Below are 24,531 nucleotides of genomic sequence, written 5' to 3' on the forward strand. Positions count from 1 at the left end.
GTGATGCTGTCAGTCCATCTTCTGATCTTTGCCTTTGAGCAGAAGTTACTCTGGCATTGCAGAGCACGCTCAAAGCTTCAAGTACAACTTCTCTCTTGATCATCTTGATGTTGTCGTCTTAAAAGTTCTCGCTGCTTGGCTTGCTTCTTTCAGCAAGTACAGAGGATAGTGAAAATAACACGGATGTTATGCTGCTTGATTTTGGTTTTTGTTTGTTCTTTATCTTAATAGCTAGATAAAGTAGGACGTAATTGGAGTAGTATTTAAAAAGGTCAGTTTGATGTATCTTGTTTGACTGTGATTTAGTTGTGGTAAAGTGTAAGGGTATGACCTGACGTATCCCTTTTCGAACGGGTCGAGTGTTATGTTGAAATTTTGTTTTTTTCGTTATGCATTTCTTTATTTTTTATTTTCTTTTAATAGTTCAAACTGAAGATTTCATTCATTCATTCACGTCAACATTCAACAAACATCTTGACAGCTGCAGAATAACCCGTACAGTTTGTTCTCTACATTTTCAGTCTGATGTTTGATTAATAAATTCTTATTTTGAGTGCACTCCGATATATTTATGAACAATCAGGTTTCCATGTTGGTGTTCAGCATCAACACACAGGGACATGAACGTTTCCAGTAGTGACATTAACAACATTTATTTAACAGACATCAATAAGAGCAGCAAGACGGAGACAAATAAAAGTACAATCAGGTGCAGAAAACCTTCAGCAACCTCTGAATATTTTCATCATTTCACCTGATTTTAAAATCTAAAAACATAATACTCTGCTTCAGTAAAGACTTTACTTATAAAACAAATCTTTCATTATCTTAACTGGATTATAATTATTAGAGTTTCTGAAGTTAGAAACCTGCTGATTCCAGTTTACTGCAGAGTCCATTAGATCCAGGTCTTCAGTAGGATCTGGATCAGAAGGACAGGTTGATGAGTGGAGCGTTGTTCTCCCCCTTGTCTTCTGGACTCCACTTGATTAACGGAGAGCTCAGGTCGATCAGCTGCCGAAACAAAAAACATACAGTATGAAAACACCAGCTTTTATTTGAAGATCCCCTCCAACATGTGTCAAGACCAGTGTTGGGGAAGTTACTTTTAAAAACTGGTGTTTGCTCGTTGCTTGTTACTTCTTAAAAAAGTGATCTGTTACTTTACTTAGTTACCCCCTATGGAAAGTAACTTTTTACGTTACTCGTCACTTTTAAAAGCAGGGGTCTCTGGCAGAGACGGAAGTTAATCATACAAAAACTATCTTTGACCATAAAGCCAATCTATAGTTTATCAGTTAAGTGTCTGAACTACACTGCAGACTGGATTCTCTACTCAGTGACGGTTGATTGATTATGAAAAAGTCCAGCGCGGGCTGAATGCAGCAGGTCATCGGCGTTACACGGTGTTAGTGTATACTATATAATGTCTGTATCGACTTGTACCGGTCGTAGACACATGCAGCCTCTTTTCTGGAAATCCTTGCGTGTCCATGCATCCGACACAAGTCCACAGCGGTCCGCTGCGTGTATGTATGAGCCAATCTCCACCGCATCCATCTGTGAGGTTGTCAGCTTTGTGTCTGCCTGGCATGCTCTGTTTGTAGGACGGCCAATTTAACCGCCAGTCCTCAGCGATGTAGTGGCATGTGTCACGTAGCTCTCGGCTCAGAGCGCCGTCCAGCAAAAAGCCACGAAGCTTTCAAAAGTTAGCGTTGGCTGCTTCTTGCTTGCCATGACTGCTCTGCTACCAGCCTCTGTCATGTACCGTGTGGAGCTTGTGAGCGCGCAGCTGAGAAGGCAGTGTCGCTGTCAAATCTGTCCCTGGGAAAAGTAACGTTGCGCCGAATTGAAAAAGGAACTACATTTCTTTACCAAATTTTATAGTAGTAGCGCGTTACACTACGTTTTACCTGAAAAAGTAGTTACGTTACTGTTCCAGACATCATCATCATCATAATAATAATAATTTATATCTGGTATGTTTTTTTTCCACAATAAAGTTACATTAACTTGCTAAAAAAAAATCCAAAAAGTACATTTGCTTTTCTGCCTGATAAATGTTTCTTTGTTTGTGGATGTAAAGTGGGGTCTCACTTACTTGAGTTGTGGTGCAGGTCTTGCTGTTGGTCCGGATCAGGTCGGGGGTGTTGGTCAGGTCGATGAGCAGTTTCTCTCGAGGATGCAGAGTCGGAGCTGGAAGATCCAACAGGAGAACCTGAAGACAGAACAGAGTGATGAGTCATGAAGATCTGTGAGGTTTTGAAGATAAGTAGAGCTGCAAAGATTAATTGATTGGTTGTCAACTATTAAATTAATCGCTGACTATTTCGATTACTGATTAATCAGTCTGTGTCATTTGTTTATGAATAAAACCGCACTGTTGCCACTAGGTCCCTTTCTGATCCGCTGATTAGCTGAACACAGAGAGGCTTTTTATTTCATTTATTATTTTTTTAAACTCCAGCACAGACACACAGGAGTTTAGCCGCTGAGGACACAAACTGACGAGACAGGAACAAAAACCTCTGATGAGACCACAAACTCGTTCAGAACTCCGGTTAGAGGTTCATCTCTAAACATTTTACACATGAAACTGAACTGAAGGCTCACCAGTCGCTCAAACAAAAACACAGACAAGAAACAAAGCACATCCCTTATTTATTTATTTCCTGGAAATTAATTTAAAGGGGTGATAGAATGCAAAACCGATTTTACCTTGTCATAGTTGAATAACGACAGTTTGGAGGGTAAATAGGACATACATAGAAGCTCAAAATCCCATTGACACCCCTATCCTCTGCAAATCACACATTTTTAAACTGCCGCTGAAAACGGGTGAATCTCAACAAAGCTGGATCCTGATGTCAGGATCCCAAAACCATCAATCAATCAAGTCTTTGTCACGCCCCAACATTTGCAGAGGCTACACCACTGACCTGAGGTCAGCTTAGTCTTCTGAATCTAGCTAGGTCATGCAGATCTCCAGAGGTCCGCTATTTAATTACTAAATTCACTTCTGAGACTTTTGTATGCGAGAAATCAACTACGTGGAGGTCAAATATGGGCCGTTTTACAAAAATTGATGGCTAATTGCAAATTTTGTCCGACTGTGTGTCGGGAGTTCAGTGGCCGGTGCTGCCTGTGTTGCTGCCTCGCCGCCCGGCCTGCCTTCCTTCACAGACCCCGGCCTGCTGGGAGGTAGATGGAGCTCCGCCACGGCTGGCAACCCACGGTACTCCACACCCGCGCAAAGTCACCGTTTTTTGGGTTAATGGACTACCAAATGCCGCTGCCCTGACAGAGCTCCAGGGCCTGCAGCTCCTCTCTTCCTGCTAAATGGCCGGTGTGTGTGAGTGAGAGCGCGGTCAGCGAGCTTGTTACGCCAGCAATCTCTTACCACAGGTTCCAGTTAAATAGAGCCTGCGGCTGGATGGAGCTCTATCAATGAGAGCTAGCTAGCCTCCTCTTAGACCTCTGAAACGAAACCCCTAATGTTCACAAAAAAGCATTACATTGAAATTGGACACCATAGTTAGCTTTATAAGACATTGGCAGGGCTCCAGACTAACTTTTTGCCTTGGTTGCACTGGTGCGCCTAACTTTTTTATTTAGGTGCACCAGCACAAAATTTAGGTGCACCCAAATTTTTCCTCGCGTCGCCGTTAACGCTGAATGGGGATACACGATATATAGCTCTGTATTTTTTTACCAAGTGGGCTAAATGTTCAGTTTTAAGTCAAAGCCACTTTTCACAAGCTCTTTTATTAAAACAGATTGTGATTAAAATAAAATGCAAAGACAGGGTTTCCTTTACCAGTTTGAAAATATACAGCTGCAACATATTCAGAAAGTTATCTGAAATAAATAGCTGAGTGTGTGTGTGTGTGTGTGTGTGTGTGTGTGTGTGTGTGTGTGTGTGTGTGTGTGTGTGTGTGTGTGTATATATATATATATATATATATATATATATATATATATATATATATATATAATATATATATATATATATATATATATATATATATATATATATATATATATATATATATATATATATATATATATATATCCTAAGCTATTTATTTAGAAATAAAATAGAAATAGAAAGCTCCTTTACTTGTTTTCAACAACAACAGACTGATTAAAAGAGAAAGAGGACGCCCGGATAGCTCAGTTGGTATATATAGAGGTTTGACTCCGACCTGCGGCCCTCTCCTGCATGTCATTCCCCCCTCTCTCTCTCCCCTTTCATGTCTTCAGCTTTCCTATCAAAATAAAGGCCGAAATCTTAAAAAATAAAAAAATAAAAACAGAGGGAGAGGGAAGTGCGATGGACTGAAGCGTATGCTACTCACAGAGTGACGGCTGACTGGGTTCAGCACGGGTCGAATGCGCTTTGGCGGGTCAGCGGCGTTACACGTCTTGTGTAGGCTATGAAATGTCTGTATCGTCACTGCGATGCACTTTTATGAACTATGATATTCTGGCCATGGGTCACATCTCTCGCCCAGGTCCAGCAGGCTCCATCTCACGCTATTACTCAACGAACTGAAGTTAGTTGCATTTAATAACTTCTGTGTTTTTCGCCGTGGCGGCCGCAATAACAGAGAGTTACCAGCGTAAACACTGGTACCAATACAGGTTTCCCTCTCACACTTAACAATATATAGCTGTGTTAATAACAATTAAAACTGTAGACAAATGTCAGCAGGGGTGCCGTGTGTGAGTGATTGGGGGCGGGGCTGCGCTGAGGAGAGATCCAAACACAGGCACGGCTTTACAGAAGGAATGGGTCACGTAACACAACATTAAACCATATCGATATAAACGACATTGCTTCGTTAGAGGAGAGGCAGCGGGTGCGAGGACGTTCGGTGCACCGGTGCAACCTAGGAAAAATCTTAGTCGCACCCTTACAAATTTTGGTCGCACTCTAGAGCCCTGCATTGGGATAGATGTTCTATAAGTGGCGTGACGAAATTCAAACTGTAAATATACGAAAGCTATGCCCAAAGTGTTGCAACGATCTTTTCCAATAGGATTAAATGGGACAAATAGCCTAGCTAGCAGCTCCTCCTAAGGAGACCTCTCATGTTCACAAAAATGCATTAAATTGAAATTGGACAACATAGTTAGCTTTATAAGACCAAGGGTAGCTGTTTTATAAGTGACATGACGAAATTCAAACTGTAAATATACGAAAGTTATGCCGGCAGCTGGCAGCCAGCCAGCTGCGGAGCTCCGCAGAGCCCCGGTCGTCCAGTACCCAGGGAAAAGGTGACTTTCACTGGGTATGGAGTTTGCCGCTTTCTCGTCAGACTGTGTGGAGCTCCTAAAGTCCGACACGTCTTACCAAATTTGCAATTAGCCATCAATTTTCGTAAAACGGCCCATATTTGAGCTTTATATAGTTGATTTCTCGCATAAAAAAAGTCTCTTTAGTGAATTTAAGGCAGCCGCCTAAGCTGGGGAACCCTACCGCCTTAACTAGGTCGTCGAAGAAAAAAAAAATAAATCCGCTGCACAAAAGGCCGTCAAGTGCATCTCGGACAATAGCGCGAACGCTCTAAACACCGCGAGCGGGCACGCGCGCCACACGGCCGAAATGGAGAAAGAAAAAGAGACGTGGTCCGTCGCTGTCTGGAGGAGAACTAGCCAGTTGATATCGCGCATGTGTTTCCGTGAGAACAATCGCCATTTCACCGTCGCGTGTGCGTCGGAGTTTGTCAACAAATGTGGTCAGCTGGGGCATGCCCGGGCAGAGACGGGGTGATGGACTTACCGGAGTGTTGGCATACGGTGGGCAGTGAACATTTATATATGTTTCTCTGTCCTGTTCTTCACATCAGTGAGGCTTTCTTCTCTTGTTTCAACGAAGTGAATACATGACGAAGTGACTGGAACTATCCATCACCTCTCACGCATGGATTCTCAACGTCCCGGCTGTTGCCCGGTCTTTGAGACACAGCTGTTGTCCATTATTTTTATCATTACACGTGGTTCACAACACACGGTTAGTTAGCGTAGTTACACACAGTGAAATGACGTGTCCTGTTTTTATTTCACGCATACTATCTGCTGGAGTGTGTGAAGCTGTGGGCTGAGCTCTGTTATCTCACAGCTGTTGGTTTTGGAGAAGAGTTGTCGGGCAAAGTGGAAGAGAGCGAGTCACGGAGGATAATGGGAGCAATGGCAGTAAAATTGTTATAGCACTTTTTTTGAAAATAGTTTAATGAGCTTAAAATTGCAACTGTTATTTTGAAAAGCTGGTTATTTATTATTTAAATTTAATATTTGGTGTAGTGTGTAGCACAGAGTCTGCACTACAGAGATGTATTAATTATATATTTAAATTTGATATTTAGTGTAGTGTGTACTACGCTGACACTGATGAACACATTTTCTGCGGGAAACCCTGCTTAAGGGACAGTGTGAAATACCCCATAAAATCATTCTATCACCCCTTTAAGACAGTATTTTTTTTTAAATAATTAATTTAATTAAATATCTGACAAATCCAGGATGTAAACAGACCTGAGCAGATAAGAACTGGTGTGTGTGTGTGTGTGTGTGTGTGTGTGTGTGTGTGTGTGTGTGTGTGTGTGTGTGTGTGTGTGTGTGTGTGTGTGTGTGTGTGACCTCTGGTGTTTTGCTGCCGCTGTCCTCTTTAGATTCCAGTTCGATAAGGTTAATGCCGGGCTCTGATTCGCCCTTACTCGGTGATCCAGGATCTGTGCTCTCTGATTGGTCGGTCTGTGGAGGGCTGGAGGGCGGAGCAGCAGGGGGCTCCTCCTCCAGACAGAAGGGCTGGATGTCAGGGGCATCAACAGGCTCCGCCTCCTGCGAGTCTGCAGACGCGGGGCTACACAGAAACAACAACACACCAAGTAAGACCTCTAAATGGGTTGTCATGGTGATCTGCAGCAGTAGGACCAGTGGCTAGCTTTCCTATTGGTTGACAGCCGTTGAAAGCATTTCACCTGCAGCTTCTCTCTCTCCTGGCCGAGGCCGGGACGGGGTCCGAGTCTGAGGTGAGTGGCGGTCTGGTGGGCGTGGCGACGGGCATAGTGGACATCCTGCGCTTTAATGGGGTCGGGAGGGCGGAGGGACGCCTTGTTTTCACCTGCAGTGGCCTGCAGCTGCCGGCAGAAGGCGTCAGAGGACCGGCAGAGAGCTTCTGAGGAAGACTACAGGAGAGGGAGGTGGTGTTTGATGACATTATTGATTGATTATTGATCAGGCACACATATATGGGAGGCTTATGCCTCGACGCAGAGGTCTGACCTGGACAATTTTCCTGCATGTCTTCCCCCCTCTCTCTCCACTTTCATATCTACAGAGCTTAAAGTGAAAAAAAATCCTGAGCCTGAAACTTTTTTTTATTTCAAATGCACTCATTAAAGTTAATTTGGCTGGCAAAACAGTTTAAGTCCTTACATTACACAATAATAAGTCATAATTTTTAAGAACTAAAGTTTTGGATCAATTTTTACTTCGCAATAATATAATCCTACAATGAATCATTGTGAAAACAAAACTTTCTAGATGTGTTGTTACTTTGGCCAGGTCATCATCAAAAAAGCAAATTAGTACATTCATGATTTTGTCCATGTTGATATTAGTTGCTTCATGTACATGGTTTGCTTCAACATACATTATTAAAAACGTCACATTGTATAGCTTTTCATATAGCTAGACATCCCACTTGTGAGATTTGATTGCTTGCATACTCAACACACCCTAGTTCCAACGTAGGACAACATGTTGTGGGCATGTCTCGTCAGTGTTACCCACAGGTTGAGAATTTACTTGTAATGGTGGGTGGCGCAGGATGAGACGCCGCGTGACGGTTGGATTCAGTAATAAACTTGTCCAACGAAGGTTCATGAACTATTTATTGAAAACTACATAACATTGATATTTTTAACTATTTACATATTAAACAAACTAGACCAGAAGATGATACGGATTAAGTGTAGCCTTTGATGTGCTTTGTCAATCAAATCTGGTTGGTTTGTCATGGTTATGTTGGTTATGGTTCAGCAGATAAAGTACCTGATTACCCAGACCTGTTATATGGGCCTTTATTAACAACATTGAAAAATATATATCAAAATATAGATCAGCTCAAGCGGACACACGGAGGGTTAACAACCAGACTGATAAATGACGTTCGGGGCACTTTCATAGCGGTGTGGCCTTGGTGTTTCTACAGTTTCTACTATATACTCTACGGTCTCCAGACAATACTAGCATCTCTCTTTTACAGAAGGTCGCTAGATTTGTCACTAGTCACTTTTTACCCCCGCTGCTTAGAGAGGCTCGTAGGCTCTCCGTTGGTAGCAGAGCCGTGAACATGGATCTGTGAAACGCAATCAGCCGTTTATGGATGTAGCATCTTCCCCCCGCTGAATTACGAATGCGGGAGACACACACACACATGCACAGAGGTTCGTTGATTTATAGTTAGATGAGAATTTCAAACTGTGGAGCTTCGAGTCCAGAACAGATCCAGCATTGTCAGTAAATCTGAGGTATTTTCATACACATGAATGATGTTACCCTACAGCTGACTACATGTTGATGGTGTTGTAGTGTAATGGGAAGTCATCTACCTGTCCACGCTGCTCACTGACATCAGCCTCTTCGGCTTCAACATCTTTGAGATGTCTGGAGGTGAAACACAAAAACACAGAAAGAGTGAGAGACAGACAGCTAGAAAGGTAGCCTTATTTACCACAGAACCACAGTAAAGGATGTGTACAGGTAAAATGGAAGAAAAGTCTGACGCAGTGTGAATTTTAAGGCGTTCTGTTTACTATATATATATCTATCTATCTATCTATCTATCTATCTATCTATCTATCTATCTATCTATCTATCTATCTATCTATCTATCTATCTATCTATCTATCTATCTATCTATCTATCTATCTATCTATATATATATATATATATATATATATATATATATATATATATATATATATAGCAACATGTGTGCAAACATCCCAACATTTTTTTTTAGTAATTAGCGTGCTAAATAAAAAAACTGAATGAACTCCAGGATGAAACGAATTGATGTAAAACCAATGTGCTGAATTAATAAACCGACATTGAGCTCTGACATCATAATCGACATCAAAAATAATCGATTCTTAGATGAATCGCGATTCTCTCTAGAACGATTCGATTATCGATTCTGATAGGTTAATAATTGATTATTTATTTTATTTAAGATTTTTTTTTTTTTTTTTTAAATGTGTTGATTTTTATTTAAAAGTTACTGTCTCCAGACAAGTACAAATCAGAAAACAGAGTGACTGAAAGAGGATGGGATAATGCACAACAACTTTGAGTTTCGGCAGAAAAAAAAACACATAAAAATGGCCAAAAGGAAAAAGATTTTTTTGTATATATACACACATGATCTAATAAGACATACATAAAATAATTAGGCAAAACACATATAGGCTGTTCATCTACTTTATCACATTACATCTGACCACCTCATGTTTAATGTTCTAAGAAGCCAATGATCCACCTTTAAACATGACTGAGCGTCTGATATGGAAGATTACTGAGAGAGAAGGTGACTTCCACAAGCATGTTTAAGGCTTAAGCATGGAACGACTACCAAACAAAAACCTCAGTAGACAAAACATTTCATTAAAACTTGTGTGTGACAAATACTGTATATGTCAAAATCTAAGCTTTGTCTAGCTGCTTTGTCTAGGAAGTGATTAGCAAACTCAGATTTATATATATATTTTTTTAAAATCACGCATGGAAATGTACATAAAAAAATTGTTGCATCAAGATGCATCGATAATCGGTTTAGAATCGAATCGTTGGCCTCTGAATCGAAAGGTGCCAAGAGATTCCCACCCCTACTTACCATCACCTTGGCGGACTCCTCTGACTCCTCCGTTGGGTGTCGGTAGGACCAGGGCCTCGGGTTTGGATTTGATCCTCGATCCGCTCTGCAGCTGGGCTGAAGCAGAGGTGGAGACGGAGGCTGTCTTCTCCAAAATCCTCTTGCCAGGCGTATGCTTGAGGGGCGTGGCCTCAGCTCTCTTCAGCGGCGTGGACTTAGGGGCTTTGACACGCTCCACCTCGGACAGCTTCCTGGCCTGAACGGACAGCGAGCGGCGGCCAGCGGGGAAGGGCGCTGTCTCTGCGGCAGCGTAGACGGAGGAGCGCCGTGGTCTGCTGTGATTGGCTGGTCTGCTGATGCTGCTGGTGGAGCTGGTCAAATTCCGGTTCAGAGGGGAGTTCAGTTTACCTGAAAGGAGAGAACACCTGTTCTGCTGCACGCTCTGATTGGACGATGAGAGCAGGGTAGTCAGCTGTTTAGTTAGCTGTTGTTAAGTTAGTTACCTGCTAACTGACCAGAAACTAGAGATGGTCCGATACCATTTTTTGCTTCCCGATACCAGTACCGGAAAAAGTACATAAAAAAACTACTTTAACGCAGATTTTTCATTCTTCTTTTATTCTTTTTTTCCCTTTATTACGTGGTATCGGAACGGTGCATAAACTCCAGTACTTCCCGATACCGATACCAGCGTTTTAGGCAGTATCGGTGCTGTGCTGTGGCTTATCACGTTCGACTGTACCGGTCATCATCAGACAAACATGCAACTCCACCTCCTCGTCTTTCCAGACAAGCTTTTGTTGTTCGCTTCGACATGTTTTGGTCTCGTGCTACTAAGGAGAAGTAGAAGGAAGGTTCTAAGTAGGCGCGTGGCCTTGGTGGTGTTGTGTGGCAGTGCCACCTAGCCGCCTGGCGTGCATACTACATCGAATTTCACACACTTTTGCGTCACCATATGCACGCAGACTTTTGCGTTTTCTCTTCAGATCGTTTCCGTCTAAACATAGCCTAAATGGAACGGGATGATAATTAATTTCACCCGTGTTTGCCCTGCAATGACCTCTCAAAATGGCTGCTGTGAAAAGGGCCTAATAGATTTAGAGATAAGTGCAGGTTACTGAGGAGTTTGTGTTTGGTCAGTTTGTCTTGAGTTTTGTCAGACTGGGTCAGGGGGGAGAAAAAAGTGCAATGTTTGAAAAATGTTTTTCCTCGCGTTGTATTTTTGTTCACAGCATATTGGATGGATACTTGATAATTGCTAGATGTGTGGTTGAGGCCTACTCATTTTTGTAAGCCGTTTGTTGAGTTTGGGTATAAATTAGCTGTTAGCATACCTTTAGCGGGGGACACAGATAGGCTGGAGTTGAAGCTGGACACTGAGGACGAGGATGAGGACGTGTTCTTCCTCTCCGTTACCCTCCTCTTCTGTAGGGGCGGAGCTTTCACACCTGACCGGTTCCTCACAGCACTCTGATGGAGAAAACAGCTGTCAGTTATTTTCCTCACCATGTCAAGAGGTTTATAATAATATACATAATCAATATCATTAGTTTCATTTTAAAAAGGGCAAGTTTTTTTTTGAAGGTTTTTATATCATTCCGTAGCTACTTAGTAGTGTTCCTTATAGAGCTGGTTGATATGGAGAAAATCAAATATCACGATATTTTGGTGCTTTCACAAAATATTTATAAAAAAATAGATTTTTTATAAATAATCACCAATAAAGTGGATATTATGACTAGATAGAACGGCAGTATATATATATATATAAAAACAGTCTGGTATGTTCAGAAAATGACATCACTTTACTGTAATGCAGCCTTTAAAACCAGGAGAAGACAACACTATGTCATATCACGATATCACAATATCCAAAGACGATATCAAGTCTCATATCGACGTCGATATAATATCGATACATTACCCAGCTCTAGTTCCTTATGTATTCAAATCCCAACGTTCACATTTCTTTGGTCAAATTAAAGTATGTTTTAGCGTCAATTTGCTGTTTTCCCAAGCCCTTCTGTTGTGAAGATGTTACATTGATGCTGAACAAAGCCTCTCTCATCGGTTTCAAAAGGTATCATAAATTGTTACACTGTTTTTCCTTCCTGAAGATGTATCTGTGTAAACCTACTTTAAAATCAATCCTCCTCTCCTCCGGTGTCTCTTTCTTATCCATCTATTCTTACATCATCCTAGTGAATGGAGCGATTGTTAGAAAATGCACTTTTATATATCCTTGTGTGTCTCATTAAACCATTGGAACATTGTGGACATTGGGTCTCCCAGCTCGTAACTGCTTTTAGACTCAACTCACAGAGGTCCAGCCAGCAGATGATAGAATGCAAACCACAATTGCGGTCACCATGGAATGCTCGATGTGACAGAAAGTCAAGCAGTGTACTGCTGTGAACGCCACGGTAATATCAGTTTAAGTTAAAGCTATATTTAAAATATTTAACGCTTTACCTTGCCGTCAAACAGCACTACACAACGGAGAACTGAAGCGGTTATATGACTCGTTAAATCCACCAGACTCCATTGACAAAAACAATAATTCCACCTCGCTGAACACAGGAGTTGTCACTACCGCTACCCCTGCATAACGTGGTGTCCACAGCAGTACATTGCTTAGCTACTGTGCTTTTTTTCCTCTCCCCACTTAGCACAGCTAACCCTGACTCTGCTAGTCTCGTTAGTAACGTTCACATTAGTCGTACCTTATTGATTAGCCAACTGTCACTGCTTTTTGCTAAAGGCTCTGACACGCCAACCCGACGGCCGACCTTCGGCAGAAAAGGCAGTCGGACTGCAGTGAAAGGGGTTACCTTAGTGGGTGGAGCCAGCATACGTTTTCCCAGAAGGCTGGAGTTGAGGGAAGAGTCGCTGATGTCAGATGCCACGCTCGCTGAATCAGAGAGCAGATCCTCACTTGAGTACGCTCTGCTGGACAGGCGAGAGGACGGGCCCCGCCTACAACCCCCCACCGCCTAAAACAAAAACAAAGTGAGCAACACAAATGTGTCCACAAGAAACCATTTCCCAAAATGTCAAATTTGATTCCCAGCAGGCAAGTGTAGCTTTCAAACGCTGAGTAGAAACATATACAAAGAGACAGAAAAATCACAAAGTGGAAACATAATTGCGCCTTTTCACTGCAGGAATTAAACACCCCGCTTTTGTTTCCACTGTTCTCTGCCTGCTTTGGGGGAAAAGTTCTTGGAACCAGTTTTGGCTAACTAAATCTAAGTCAAGGTCTGTTCTCCGGCAGCTTCTTCAACTGCACTGTCTTTTGATTTAGAGATAAACTAAGGGCGTTTTCACACATGAAAGTCCAAACCAAGGTCCGGACCAAGGTTCATGTTTTTGTTACATTGTCTACATTTGATCCGGTAAGTTTTGGTTTCACACTGCAGTTATGCAAGCGCACTAAAGATCTCTACGTGACAAAACTACGTCCTGCTGTCATCACATACGTGAGCTGCGTCTCCAGATACTTATAATTGATTGGTTTGTAGACGGGCTTCCCCGTCCTCTCGTCTCCTCTCTCTGTGTCGGAGTTTTTTCAGCTGACTGCTGCTCTCCCCTACTGCCGCGGCTCTTTTTGTTTTGTTGTGATGTTGAGAAGCAAGACACTGGAACTTTCTTTCTGGAGCATTTATTCAGAGACAAACGGAAACTACACTGTACATTTACTACCACTTAACAAATAAACTGCTGATGTATTCTCTGCTCTGATAACAGCTGTCTGCTCCGAGCGCATTCACCGTCACTCTCATTCTCTCATGTAGCCTACACACTAAGCACCAAGCTATTCCTTAAAGGAGCTATTCCCGGTCTTGTAACACAAAGAGAGCCTGCCAGAGCTTCTTCTATTTGGTCCGAAAGACTGAACCATCCAAAAAATGCTTTCACACTGTAAACGAACCGGACCATGGTTCAGTTTGGTCCGGACCGAGACCACCTCTTTTGGTCGGACCAAAATTTGGTCTTTTGATCCGGACCGTGGTCCGGGGGAGGTTTCACACCTCTAATTTTGGTTCGGATCAAACTGAAAAGTCCGAAAGTCCGGACCAAATGAGGTATGTGTGAAAACGCCCTAAGTGGAAACACAAGAACAACCTTGTTGCAAAGACTCAAAAGCTTCAGTACGTTCAGGTTCTGGGAGGAACCAGGTTACAGGTTGGTGAGTTCCTGTTCTGCTGTTACAGACTAGGGCTGCAACTAACGATACATTTCATTATCGATTCATCTGTCGACTGTTTTCTGGATTAATGGCTTAATCGTTTGTGCTATAAAATGTCAGAAAATAGTGAGACATTTCTATCCCAGGTTCTCAAAAAAAAGTTTGTCTTTAAAAGTCTTGTTTTGTTAGTCAAAAACCCAAAGATATTCAGTTTAAAAAAAATTAATGAAATAGAAAAGAGCAGAAAAACAGCCTTTTCTTCCTTTACATGAAAAAGTACTATATTAATCACTTATCAAAATAGTTGGCAATGATTTTTCTGTTGATTGACTAATTGATTAGTCGACTGATATTGCAGCTCTATTTACAGACTGACACCACATGGCACCATCAAGACCGACTGAATGAACCTGTGAGTAAAAAAACAAACTTCTCTCCTACTTTGCTCGGTGGTTGCAGTCTAGTTTTCTCCGCTCTGCTCTTGCTTGTTAAAGAGGAAGTCGTTGGGGCAGTCGGTTTGCTCGGCAGCACGACGCCCAGTGCGGCTTTCCCTCGCATCCCCGTCCTGGGCTGAGGCTTGACCCCGGCGACGGGGCTGGAGGTGCTGAGTCTGGCAGTGGGGCGGGTGGATGAAGCTGCGTTGACAGTGGCGTACCGGCTGGATAAAGCTGTGTTGGCAGGGCGTGTGGATGAAGATGCGTTGGAGATACTTCCTCTGAGTATGCGCTGCTGGACAGCGGGCGGCAGCTGTTTCATGGGACTGTCCTGCACACAGAAGGTCTGCCGTTTGATGGGGCTGAGCGCACTGGCGGTCTGACCGAGCACACCCAATTTCGCCTCTGCGTCCTGGACGAACTGCTCCCTGTCAGTTGTGGCGTCATTAGTCATGTTGGTGGTCTTGTCGTCGTCCTCACAGTGCGGCTGGCTCGGTTCACTGCACTGCAGCCGGTTGGCTAGTTTGTGGGCTTCCTGAAACACAGCTTCCAGTTGATCTCCACTCAGTGGACTCCAGTTCGCTCGCACGTCACCCTCAAGCTGAGACACCACGTTAACAGAGAGACAGCTTTTCTTGTGGGTGACTGGACCGACAAACACCTCATCTTCATCATCACCTTTGGAGCTGCAGAGAGAGACATCACAGCTGAGAGGAACACAAACAGCTCACAGCAGTGATGATTTAAGAAAAACAGAGAGCTAAAACTCAGACATGCAAACTCGAGAGCATCTCATGACAGCTTTAATGTGTGAATGTTCCCCTTTGGTTTTTTAAATAACATTTGTTAAACTGTATATGTTTCCTGTGTATATATTTAATGTTTTATTTCTCCCTTTAGTGCTGCTTTTATATACTTTGTTCTTGTTGATTGTCCATGTTATAGTTTTATTCTAATTTAATAAATAAAAACATAAACATTTGGAGAAGAAAAAAACATAGTGAGAGCTACAGGGTCACTACTAACTGGTTAGAAATAAAAAATGATGGGAGTTAACTGGTTAAGGATCTGAGTACTTTCTCGACCACTGAGTATTGGTGATTATTGTGGCCCCATCAGAAACTATCATGTGTTTCCTACCTGGCAGGTGACAAAGAAACATCGAAGTCAAACTTCTCATCACTCAGAAAGAACATATCTGTTCAGAGACACAAACGTGGTTGATTAAAACAGTGAATAAAACACATGAACATGGTGATAACTGTCTACACAAATGCTGACTCGGGGTCAGTGAGTGTTAACGTAGCTAAGTTAACGTTACCGCTGTTAGCTCGACAGTCCATCCCGCTGTTGGTTCTATTCTGTGGGAAACAGATTAATCCGGATCAGACATACAGCGGCATAGCAAAGTATAACGACATTTTACAGAAAGACTCTGGGAAACAGCGAAGACAGTGAAAGTATCACTTAACGTTACACGAACTTGTCGTCATGCTAGCTAGTTCACTAACTAACGTTAGCCAAATCAAAGGGTAGCTAGCTAACTGTTAAACCGACAATTTAAACATGAACATTTGCACACGGGACTCGCACAGAGTCACAGCTTAATTGAAATAAAAAAATACAAACCTAAAAATTCTCTGAAAACGCACAAATATTATTTTCTGCTCTGCATTCAAACTGCGACACAAAACCACACAAACGATTCAAATCTGCTGCGCTGCTGCTGACGTGACTCAAACGCACGCAGCCATTGGTTGGAAGTGTGTGACGGAAACGTTAACACATTTGTGGGGATTGTAGTCCGTTACAGTTAAAACCGGTATCTGGGTTTCTTTGGTTTTATATTTTATATAATATTTACAGTCTATGGTTTTAATCCATGATCTTAATGCTTTAGTGCTACGATTTAAAAGTTTACTTCCAATAACATAATTTATTTTCACAAAGAAAAAGTAATACAGAATACATAAACTAATAATAAAAACGTAATAAATAGCTTACATTAATATACACAATATATACCATTAATATTTACAGTCAATGATATGTACATATACATTAATATAATGTATTTATTTAGTAAAACAACCTTTTGAGCTTGAGGTTGTTCATTTATTTCTAACATTAAGCAAAAGAAGAAAATGAATCAAAGGTATTCACAAAGGCGAACGTGATGTAATGTGTATAATTTAAGTGTAAATTGTGTGTATTTATGTCTTTTTTAATATATTATTTAGTTCAAAATTAATCTATGATTTATTTTGACGTGTATACATTTGTTACGTTTAAATTGTTCTATCTTTTCTTTCTAAGTTTTCCCATGCTCTCTGTACAGGTGTAGTGGGGTCTAGGTAAGCATCTGTGAAGCATCTTTAATCAATTACAAAGATATCAACAAACATCGAAGCAATTTTTTTCAGATAAGGAGGTGTGTGATGGCTTCACCACATATACAAAATACAAATGTACTGTTGATAAACCAATAAACAGACTATGTTTTGGGTCTAACCTTCAAAAACCATGTTTAACACATAGACTGTATATTACATCAGTAGGCAATTTATTAGTCATATGTAGATATATCAAAATGTATGACAGAACCATTTTACAGCGATCCACACTTTGAGCTTTCACGTATTATTTTGAAAATCCCATACAACAAAGCCAAAGCCAAAGCTGAAACTAGCTGTTTTCTGATTGGTCGATCATAGTTACGTTCAGTGTATCCAATCAGCGAGCAGCTGGTCTCTACATAACAACGGTTCTCAGCGATGACCAGGCACATTCTGTCGAATACACCGAAGAAAACTGCATAAAAATGTCTGGACGCGGGAAGGGTGTCGGTAAGACCAGAGCGAAGGCCAAGAGCCGTTCATCCCGGGCCGGTCTCCAATTCCCGGTTGGACGTGTCCACAGACACTTGAGGAAGGGTAACTATGCCCACCGCGTCGGTGCCGGGGCTCCGGTGTATCTGGCGGCGGTGCTCGAGTACCTGACCGCTGAAATCCTCGAGCTGGCTGGCAACGCTGCCCGCGACAACAAGAAGACCCGTATCATCCCCCGCCATCTGCAGCTGGCCGTCCGCAACGACGAGGAGCTTAACAAGCTGCTGGGCGGAGTGACCATCGCTCAGGGTGGCGTGCTGCCCAACATCCAGGCCGTCCTGCTGCCCAAAAAGACCGAGAAGGCCGCCAAGAAGTAAACACCCGGAAACAACAACAACCACACAACGGCTCTTTTAAGAGCCACACACCTCAAACTAAAGACGTTTCCTTTATTTCGTCAGAACATTACTCTTTTACTAGTTGTGTTTATAGCAGGGATGTATCAAGATATTTAGATTTTAAGGTTAATATAACTCCGGAAGTATAAATGCCTTTTATTTAATAAAACATTATCCATAATGCATAAACCACCCAAAGTAGACTTACAACGAGGCACGACATTCTTAACAGTTTCCTGCAAAAGCCATCAGTCCGTGTGAAGTCTTTTGTTTTGGGAAAAACAGTCTCTGTCATGGAAAAGTACTACACTACCCACAATCCTAAACGTGAAAGCGAGACCTCTGATTGGTGTAGCTCACTGTTACCCAACCCTTGAACCAACGGCCAGAGCCATAGAGATAGTGTCTTCCTCTATCACTCTGCCAACGGCTAGTGCTGATACCATTGAGGCCTTATTCGTTTATGTACATTACAGTCTCTTTGCCTTTTTGCACCCAATCAAATGTTTTATTATATAATTATATGTTTAACGATTTCAATGGCGCAATGGGATGGAAAAACACCTTTCCCAGAACCAGAGCCGTTCAAAAAGTGGGCGGTCACTTATATTTGTATTTTTGTCTGTAGGCCTGCTGTTGTCTTGTGCTGACCAGTGCAACACCAGAATTTGCCTTCTGGTGATAAATAAAGGATTGTTTATGTACATTTATTATTGTAACATTATTAGCAAACCGCACACATACTAAGAGGATGGAAGTAGGCCTATAAGGTTGGCCGTTGCTGAAAACAATCTAATAACGTTAAGCTAATTTATTTAATTTGTTTAAGGTTAACATGAACCCACAGAGACTTACTACGCTAAAACAGGTACTCTTTCACATAGTAACATCTACATTAATGCACCACTCCTGAACAAAATTATTACAGAATTATCATGCAGGCCCAACGCCTTCATAACTTCAACCAGCACACGTGTGATCACTTGTCTTTGTTCATGTACAGTTACATCATGTACATTCTACTTAAGTTAAATGTTTATCTCCCAATGAGGCCACATTCATGTACTGTATTTTTTTTATCTTGTCTCATAGTTGTGCAATACTTCATTTTGTAAAAGTAGTTAGAAGAGGACTTTCCCTCTGCTTAACTAATTCTACTTTTCTCTCATTCTTATGCTTGACGTTGTAGTGACTGGTGTTAAAACTTCATTATAGCTAGCCTACACAAACCTCCCCTACTGTGCCATTCTAAATAATGTAATTTAGTCACAAGACACACAGAATAGATCAGGATTTGTTGCTCGGTTAGGGTTTGTATGTGGCTCTTAAAAGAGCCGTTGTGTGACTGTAGGCTGGTCTCAGGTCAGTTTAAGCCCTCTCTCCGCGGATACGGCGGGCCAGCTGGATGTCTTTGGGCATGATGGTGACCCTCTTGGCGTGGATGGCGCACAGGTTGGTGTCCTCGAAAAGGCCGACCAGGTAAGCCTCGCTGGACTCCTGCAGAGCCATGACGGCGGAGCTCTGGAAGCGCAGGTCGGTCTTGAAATCCTGAGCGATCTCCCTCACCAGGCGCTGGAAGGGCAGCTTGCGGATCAGCAGCTCGGTGGACTTCTGGTAGCGACGGATCTCACGGAGAGCCACGGTACCGGGCCTGTAACGGTGGGGCTTCTTCACTCCGCCGGTGGCCGGGGCGCTCTTACGGGCAGCCTTGGTAGCCAGTTGCTTCCTGGGAGCTTTTCCTCCGGTGGACTTACGGGCTGTCTGCTTGGTTCTGGCCATTGTTATTTTTTTTTTTTCAGTGTTCTCTGAGTTCACAGTGTGACTGTGAGCAGCGGCTTTATAAAGGAACTGCCGGAGCCAGGGCAACGCTGATTGGCTCAGGCCGGGAAGCGCGCGCTTTAGCAGATCGACTATTGGACAAGAATAATTCAAAGTTAACCACTCACACAGCGGCGGGCTAACAAAGAAAGAAAGAAGAATGTGAAATACTAAAGTTTAGATACAATTTGTTCGATTAAACACTTATTATTTTGTCAAAATCAGTAACTTTATATCTTGAAGAAACACCACTGTCACTTTACCTAGTAATTTGTGTCTTTATACGCTCATGTATAGTTTCTTCTTTACTTATATGTATATTATAGATAGATAGATAGATAGATAGATAGATAGATAGATAGATAGATAGATAGATAGATTTTTTTATTGATCCCAAAAAATGGGAAATAACGTTGTTGCAGCAGCAAAATTTCACACACAGCACACGTACATTAAACATTAAATAATAGGAAACAATATACATGAAATAATAATAGAATAATACACTAGCAATATTTAAAAATATATACAATTTGGAAATAAAATGTACAACTGTTTCGATATATAGATAAACTTAATGTGCAAGTTGGGGAGTAGTTTCTGATTCTGATTCTGATAAAAATGTACAACTGTTTCACTGGTAATGATTGTGCAAGGTTGTGCAAGGTGCATTCAGTGCAATGGTTATTATACGATCAATAAAGGTGTATTATTATATATTAATGTAGCAGCTGGCCAAAGTAAAGCTAGTTTGAACTACATATTTATACGTATTTGTTTTTTGAAGAAATGAAGAAACAACGTGTAAGCTCAATATTGTGTTTTTATAGGCTACAGATGTTCATGATGCCCATAGGCCTAAATTAAAAATATCAAATCTGTCCCAGCTGGCTTCATATTATGTACATCACAATAAAAATAAACAAATTTTTTAATGAATCACTTGTACTTGAACTGTTACTGTAGATAACAAGAATGAATGTTTTGTGTCTTCTGCTCCACAGGCTGATGATTGCAGCAGGACAGCAGTGGGAAAGAAAAGGGACTGTTTGTCACATCTGTAGTTGATATGCAAAGTGTACTCAGTGTGGTAACATTACCAATTTACAAACACATGCTTTGTGTGTGGACAGTGGTACCCATCTCATTCAGGTTAAACCCCAACATGTTCAATTCTTAAACACTTAGACCAGGCCGTATGTCAACTCTGAGTCTGCCGAGTTGAGGGAGACTGAGCAGCTGTATAACAAAAGACTTGGGCTGCGTGTGTTGCTCTGTCTCCAGAGGTCCCAAAATTAAAGTCAAAAGTCCACACACACACACACACACACACACACACAATACAGTTGAATAAACACACCAAAGGATAGGCTCTGCAGGGTCAGGCTGACATTGTTTCAGTCTACGCTGAGGTGTTTGGGTTCATGATCACTGTATTTTTCCATGCACATTCCATAACTATCTAAATGTTCACAATTGTATGAAACAAGTTTTTTTAAATAACGTAATAGAAATAAGACAGGTTTGATTTCCCAACAGGGAAAAGTCTGTTCTTGATGACTTTAAATGTACATGAAAGAGCTACAACACACAGCCCACAATTATTTTCATTGATTAATGTCATGTAATCATGAAATGTCAGAAAAAGTCCATCCCAGTTGTTCAATTACAACCTGCCACTGAAAGGAGTTAACATGCTTACTATATAGGTACCTGTCTAATGTATATGAGAGCATGTTTTGTGTTGCATGAGAGTGTGTGTGGAGAGATGCTTATTTTCTGTATTTTGTGTTGTCTTTGTAAAGCTGCGGAACGGACAGAGTCCAAAACTAATTTCCCTTCGGGGACAATAAAGTATCTTACCTTATCTAAGCATTAAGATAATGTCTTTTTAAAATCACCAAAACACATAATATAAAATACAGAAAATCTCCATTTTTCTGAGGCTGAAAACATAAACCTTCTGCAGCCATGTCGCATTAAGCTCTCAAAGTTGAGTTCTATTGACCAACTATTAAATCGGTCTTCCATTTGCTACAACTCTAATGCATTAATTTGTATTATAACTACAAAAGAATTTCCTACAGATTTGGTGTTTAACGGACATACAAAGTGAATGACAAATCAGCAGGAAAGGGGCTCTCAGAATAAGTGGGTGGCTCTTAAAAGAGCCTTTGGGTTGTTGGGGTAACAGCAGGGCTGTTTACTTGGAGCTGGTGTACTTGGTGACGGCCTTGGTGCCCTCGGACACGGCGTGCTTGGCCAGCTCCCCGGGCAGCAGCAGCCTCACGGCGGTCTGGATCTCCCTGGAGGTGATGGTGGAGCGCTTGTTGTAGTGAGCCAGACGGGAGGCCTCACCGGCGATACGCTCAAAGATGTCGCTCACAAAGGAGTTCATGATGCCCATGGCCTTGGAGGAGATACCGGTGTCAGGGTGGACCTGCTTCAGCACCTTGTACACGTATATGGCGTAGCTCTCCTTTCTAGACTTTCGCCTCTTCTTTCCGGTCTTGGTGGCTTTGGAGACCGCTTTCTTTGAGCCCTTCTTGGGCGCTTTGACTGGTTCCGCAGGCATGGTTGCTTCGTCCGGGATTCCCTCAAACGGATGACTCATTCTCGCTCCGGCCGACTTCTCTTATATTCTCCTGATGCAAATGACAGTGTGCTGTTGCGCGCACAGGATTGGCTGAGGTTTGTGATCGAGACTGAGCATGCGCCAAAACAAGTTTGTTTTTTGCAACCTTCTTGAGAACGTCAATACATTCATTTCATGGAGTAGTCTATACTATACTACATGTTCCAGTTTTTCATTATGAAAGTTGCAGAAATTATATTTCATAGTATAAAAATACATTCCATTATACAACAAATTACAAAATGTATAGGAAAAGGAAAGAAGAATAACAAAAAACAACCTTCAGGGGCAGCATCAATTGTAAATATGAAATGTTTAAATAATCTAGTAGTTTTTGCCAAGTAATACATTTTAAATTTTCAATAGTAGTCAAATACAATAAAAATATAAAAGGAGGGTAGTCTTTTAAGCCATATCATTTTTTAGATATATTTTGTTATATAAAACAAGTTCATTATATTGTTGTTTCACCTGCCGAGAAATCGTGATAGTTTGATGTTGTATGAAAACAATATACTTTAAGAAACAGTTAAGGCAGATAAATCTGCTCTTACATTATGCCGTTGTTCTTTCTCCAAAGGTATAAACCTAACCGATAAGGTTAACTGACTGTCAGTGTTTTAAATAATTCAGTTTCAGGGGTTTGGAAACGCCGGAAACACCAGAGTAGTGTGTACACAAGCAGGGCCGCCCCTCCTCCAAGAGACCGTGGGTTCCGGAAGTAAATTTCCAATTCATTTCTCCCATTGACGTCTGGAAAAATCCGTATATAAAGAGTTTTAGACCATGCGTTAGGCTAACCAGCTACGACGTGACTCATAAGCATACAACATATCATTACGACTGAAAAAACGAACAGAAAATCCCCAAAAAAGTCAAAGGTACAAGACTGTGTACATAGTTTCATTATCGAGCGAAGGAACTACTCATCCCATAAACCACCGCGCACCACTGAACAAAGGAAGCTATGTTAGTTTAGCTAACAGCTAATTTGGCTAACCGCTAGCTGAGACAGCATGTAGGCTAATAACTTTAAAAGACTCTCAAAATTAAACCTGAATATAACTGTTAACATATATAACAGCTGTTACGTCAGCTGTAGCCTGCTTTACCCAGTGTTTAGTTTGAGTTAACGTTATTTTAGACTGAATCAAGCTGTCAGCTAGCGGTTAGCCGAATTAGCTGTTAGCTAAACTAACGTTAGCTTCCCGGTAGAGGCTAACGGCAGAAGCGTGGAACCGATTGTGTTTCGTTCAGTGTCGTCAATCCTCGTAAAACAGGATTATCATTTTGGGCATGCATATGACGGATCGTGCTCACCAGCATGAGTTCCACCAATCAGAGGCATCACTGTGGGATTGTTCAGGATTGTGGGTAATGGAGTACTTATCCAAGACATTGCGAATAAAAGACATTTATCTCAAAACAAGGTTGGTGCCCCATGAACTTTTGGCGTCTATATGAGCATATATAATCGCTGAGTCATGTCGTAGCTGGTTTTAAGTCATTTTATGGCTTATACTCCAATTTGTCAATGGAGAAACTGCATTGTATTTGTACTTCTGGAACCCGCTGTGGGCGGGACTGTTGAGCTCTATAGGCAAACGCTAGGGGCGTTGACAGTCCAAACAAGTAAAGAAAAGTCAAAGATAATCAGAAAAAAAATGCCCAAAACACTGGAAAGCGCCAAAAAGCGACAAAAAAGTGTTTAAAAAATGAGCCCTGACAAAAATGACAAAAAAAAAAGACAAACGTTGGAAAAAGCGACTAAAAAACGTTTGTAAAAAAGTGACCAAAAACATCGAAAAAAAACAACAAAAAGACGAAAAAAGTTACATAAACATCAGTTGATAAAGCGACAACAACGTTGAAAAAAGCAACAAAAAGCCGAAAAGGGTGACAAAAAGAAAAATGTTAATAAATGCGACAAAAACGTTGAAAATAGCATCAAAAAGAGCTGAAATCTTGCCTATAGGCACCAACTTGGTTAGGGCCGCCTCTGGACACACGGCATATTATTTTTTATACCAAAACGTATTAGTGTAGATGAAGCCTCATCCTAAACACCGCAGGAACCCCACAGCGCTGTGTGCTGAGCCGTCTGCTCTTCACTCTTCACCCACACCTCCATAATTACCACCTGTAGGTAGGTAGCTGGGCTGGTTTCAGACAATGAAGGGACGGCCTGCAGGCTTACTCAAGTGGAACATCTGGCTGAGTGGTGTGAGGACAACAACCTGGTACTCAACACCTCTAGACAAAGGAGACGGTTATTGACTTCAGGAGAACAAAGTAGAAAGCCCTCCTCCTGAATTTCAACCGCCACATCAAGACAATAACAAAGTCAGC

At 41.7% G+C, this 24,531-nt stretch overlaps 4 protein-coding genes across 5 annotated transcripts; 1 reads left to right on the plus strand and 3 right to left on the minus strand.

Moving 5' to 3' along the window:
- Positions 1–627: 627 nt before the first annotated feature.
- On the minus strand, positions 628–16,276 carry gtse1 (G-2 and S-phase expressed 1). 2 transcript variants are annotated; one of them, XM_031279737.2, is made up of 13 exons: positions 16,133–16,276; positions 15,825–15,864; positions 15,644–15,701; positions 14,511–15,189; positions 12,712–12,873; positions 11,215–11,350; positions 9,902–10,288; positions 8,619–8,673; positions 6,984–7,190; positions 6,637–6,865; positions 6,538–6,567; positions 2,102–2,218; positions 628–1,014 (listed from the first exon to the last, which is right to left on the minus strand). In XM_031279737.2, the coding sequence occupies exons 2-13, from the start codon at positions 15,844–15,846 to the stop codon at positions 928–930; spliced, it is 2,169 nt and encodes a 722-aa protein (XP_031135597.1). In that variant the 5' UTR covers positions 15,847–15,864; positions 16,133–16,276; the 3' UTR covers positions 628–927. The 2 variants fall into 2 exon arrangements, with proteins under 2 accessions (XP_031135597.1, XP_031135598.1); XM_031279738.2 differs by lacking the exon at positions 6,538–6,567 and having other exon boundaries at positions 6,643–6,865; positions 16,133–16,271.
- A 995-nt stretch (positions 16,277–17,271) lies between these two features.
- LOC116036297 (late histone H2A.L3) lies at positions 17,272–18,002 on the plus strand. Its single transcript, XM_031279808.2, has one exon. The coding sequence runs from the start codon at positions 17,325–17,327 to the stop codon at positions 17,706–17,708; it is 384 nt and encodes a 127-aa protein (XP_031135668.1). The 5' UTR covers positions 17,272–17,324; the 3' UTR covers positions 17,709–18,002.
- A 953-nt stretch (positions 18,003–18,955) lies between these two features.
- On the minus strand, positions 18,956–19,530 carry LOC116036296 (histone H3-like). The gene has a single exon (XM_031279807.2). The coding sequence runs from the start codon at positions 19,506–19,508 to the stop codon at positions 19,098–19,100; it is 411 nt and encodes a 136-aa protein (XP_031135667.1). The 5' UTR covers positions 19,509–19,530; the 3' UTR covers positions 18,956–19,097.
- Positions 19,531–21,702: 2,172 nt separating this feature from the next.
- Positions 21,703–22,176, minus strand: LOC116036295 (histone H2B-like). The gene has a single exon (XM_031279805.2). The coding sequence runs from the start codon at positions 22,159–22,161 to the stop codon at positions 21,751–21,753; it is 411 nt and encodes a 136-aa protein (XP_031135665.1). The 5' UTR covers positions 22,162–22,176; the 3' UTR covers positions 21,703–21,750.
- Between the last annotated feature and the right edge of the window lie 2,355 nt (positions 22,177–24,531).

Source organism: Sander lucioperca, chromosome 7 (genome assembly GCF_008315115.2).
Source record: "Sander lucioperca isolate FBNREF2018 chromosome 7, SLUC_FBN_1.2, whole genome shotgun sequence".
Classification (NCBI taxonomy): domain Eukaryota; kingdom Metazoa; phylum Chordata; class Actinopteri; order Perciformes; family Percidae; genus Sander; species Sander lucioperca.

Coding starts and splice junctions, on each gene's coding strand:
- gtse1 (XM_031279737.2), bottom strand. CDS start 15,846: ATGGACTGTCGAGCTAACAGCG. Junction 15,702..15,824: donor GGACTGTCGAGCTAACAGCG/GTAACGTTAACT, acceptor GTCTCTGAACAG/ATATGTTCTTTCTGAGTGAT. Junction 6,568..6,636: donor GCAAAACACCAGAGGTCACA/CACACACACACA, acceptor ACACACACACAC/ACACACACACACCAGTTCTT.
- LOC116036297 (XM_031279808.2), top strand. CDS start 17,325: ATGTCTGGACGCGGGAAGGGTGTCGGTAAGACCAGAGCGAAGGCCAAG.
- LOC116036296 (XM_031279807.2), bottom strand. CDS start 19,508: ATGGCCAGAACCAAGCAGACAGCCCGTAAGTCCACCGGAGGAAAAGCT.
- LOC116036295 (XM_031279805.2), bottom strand. CDS start 22,161: ATGAGTCATCCGTTTGAGGGAATCCCGGACGAAGCAACCATGCCTGCG.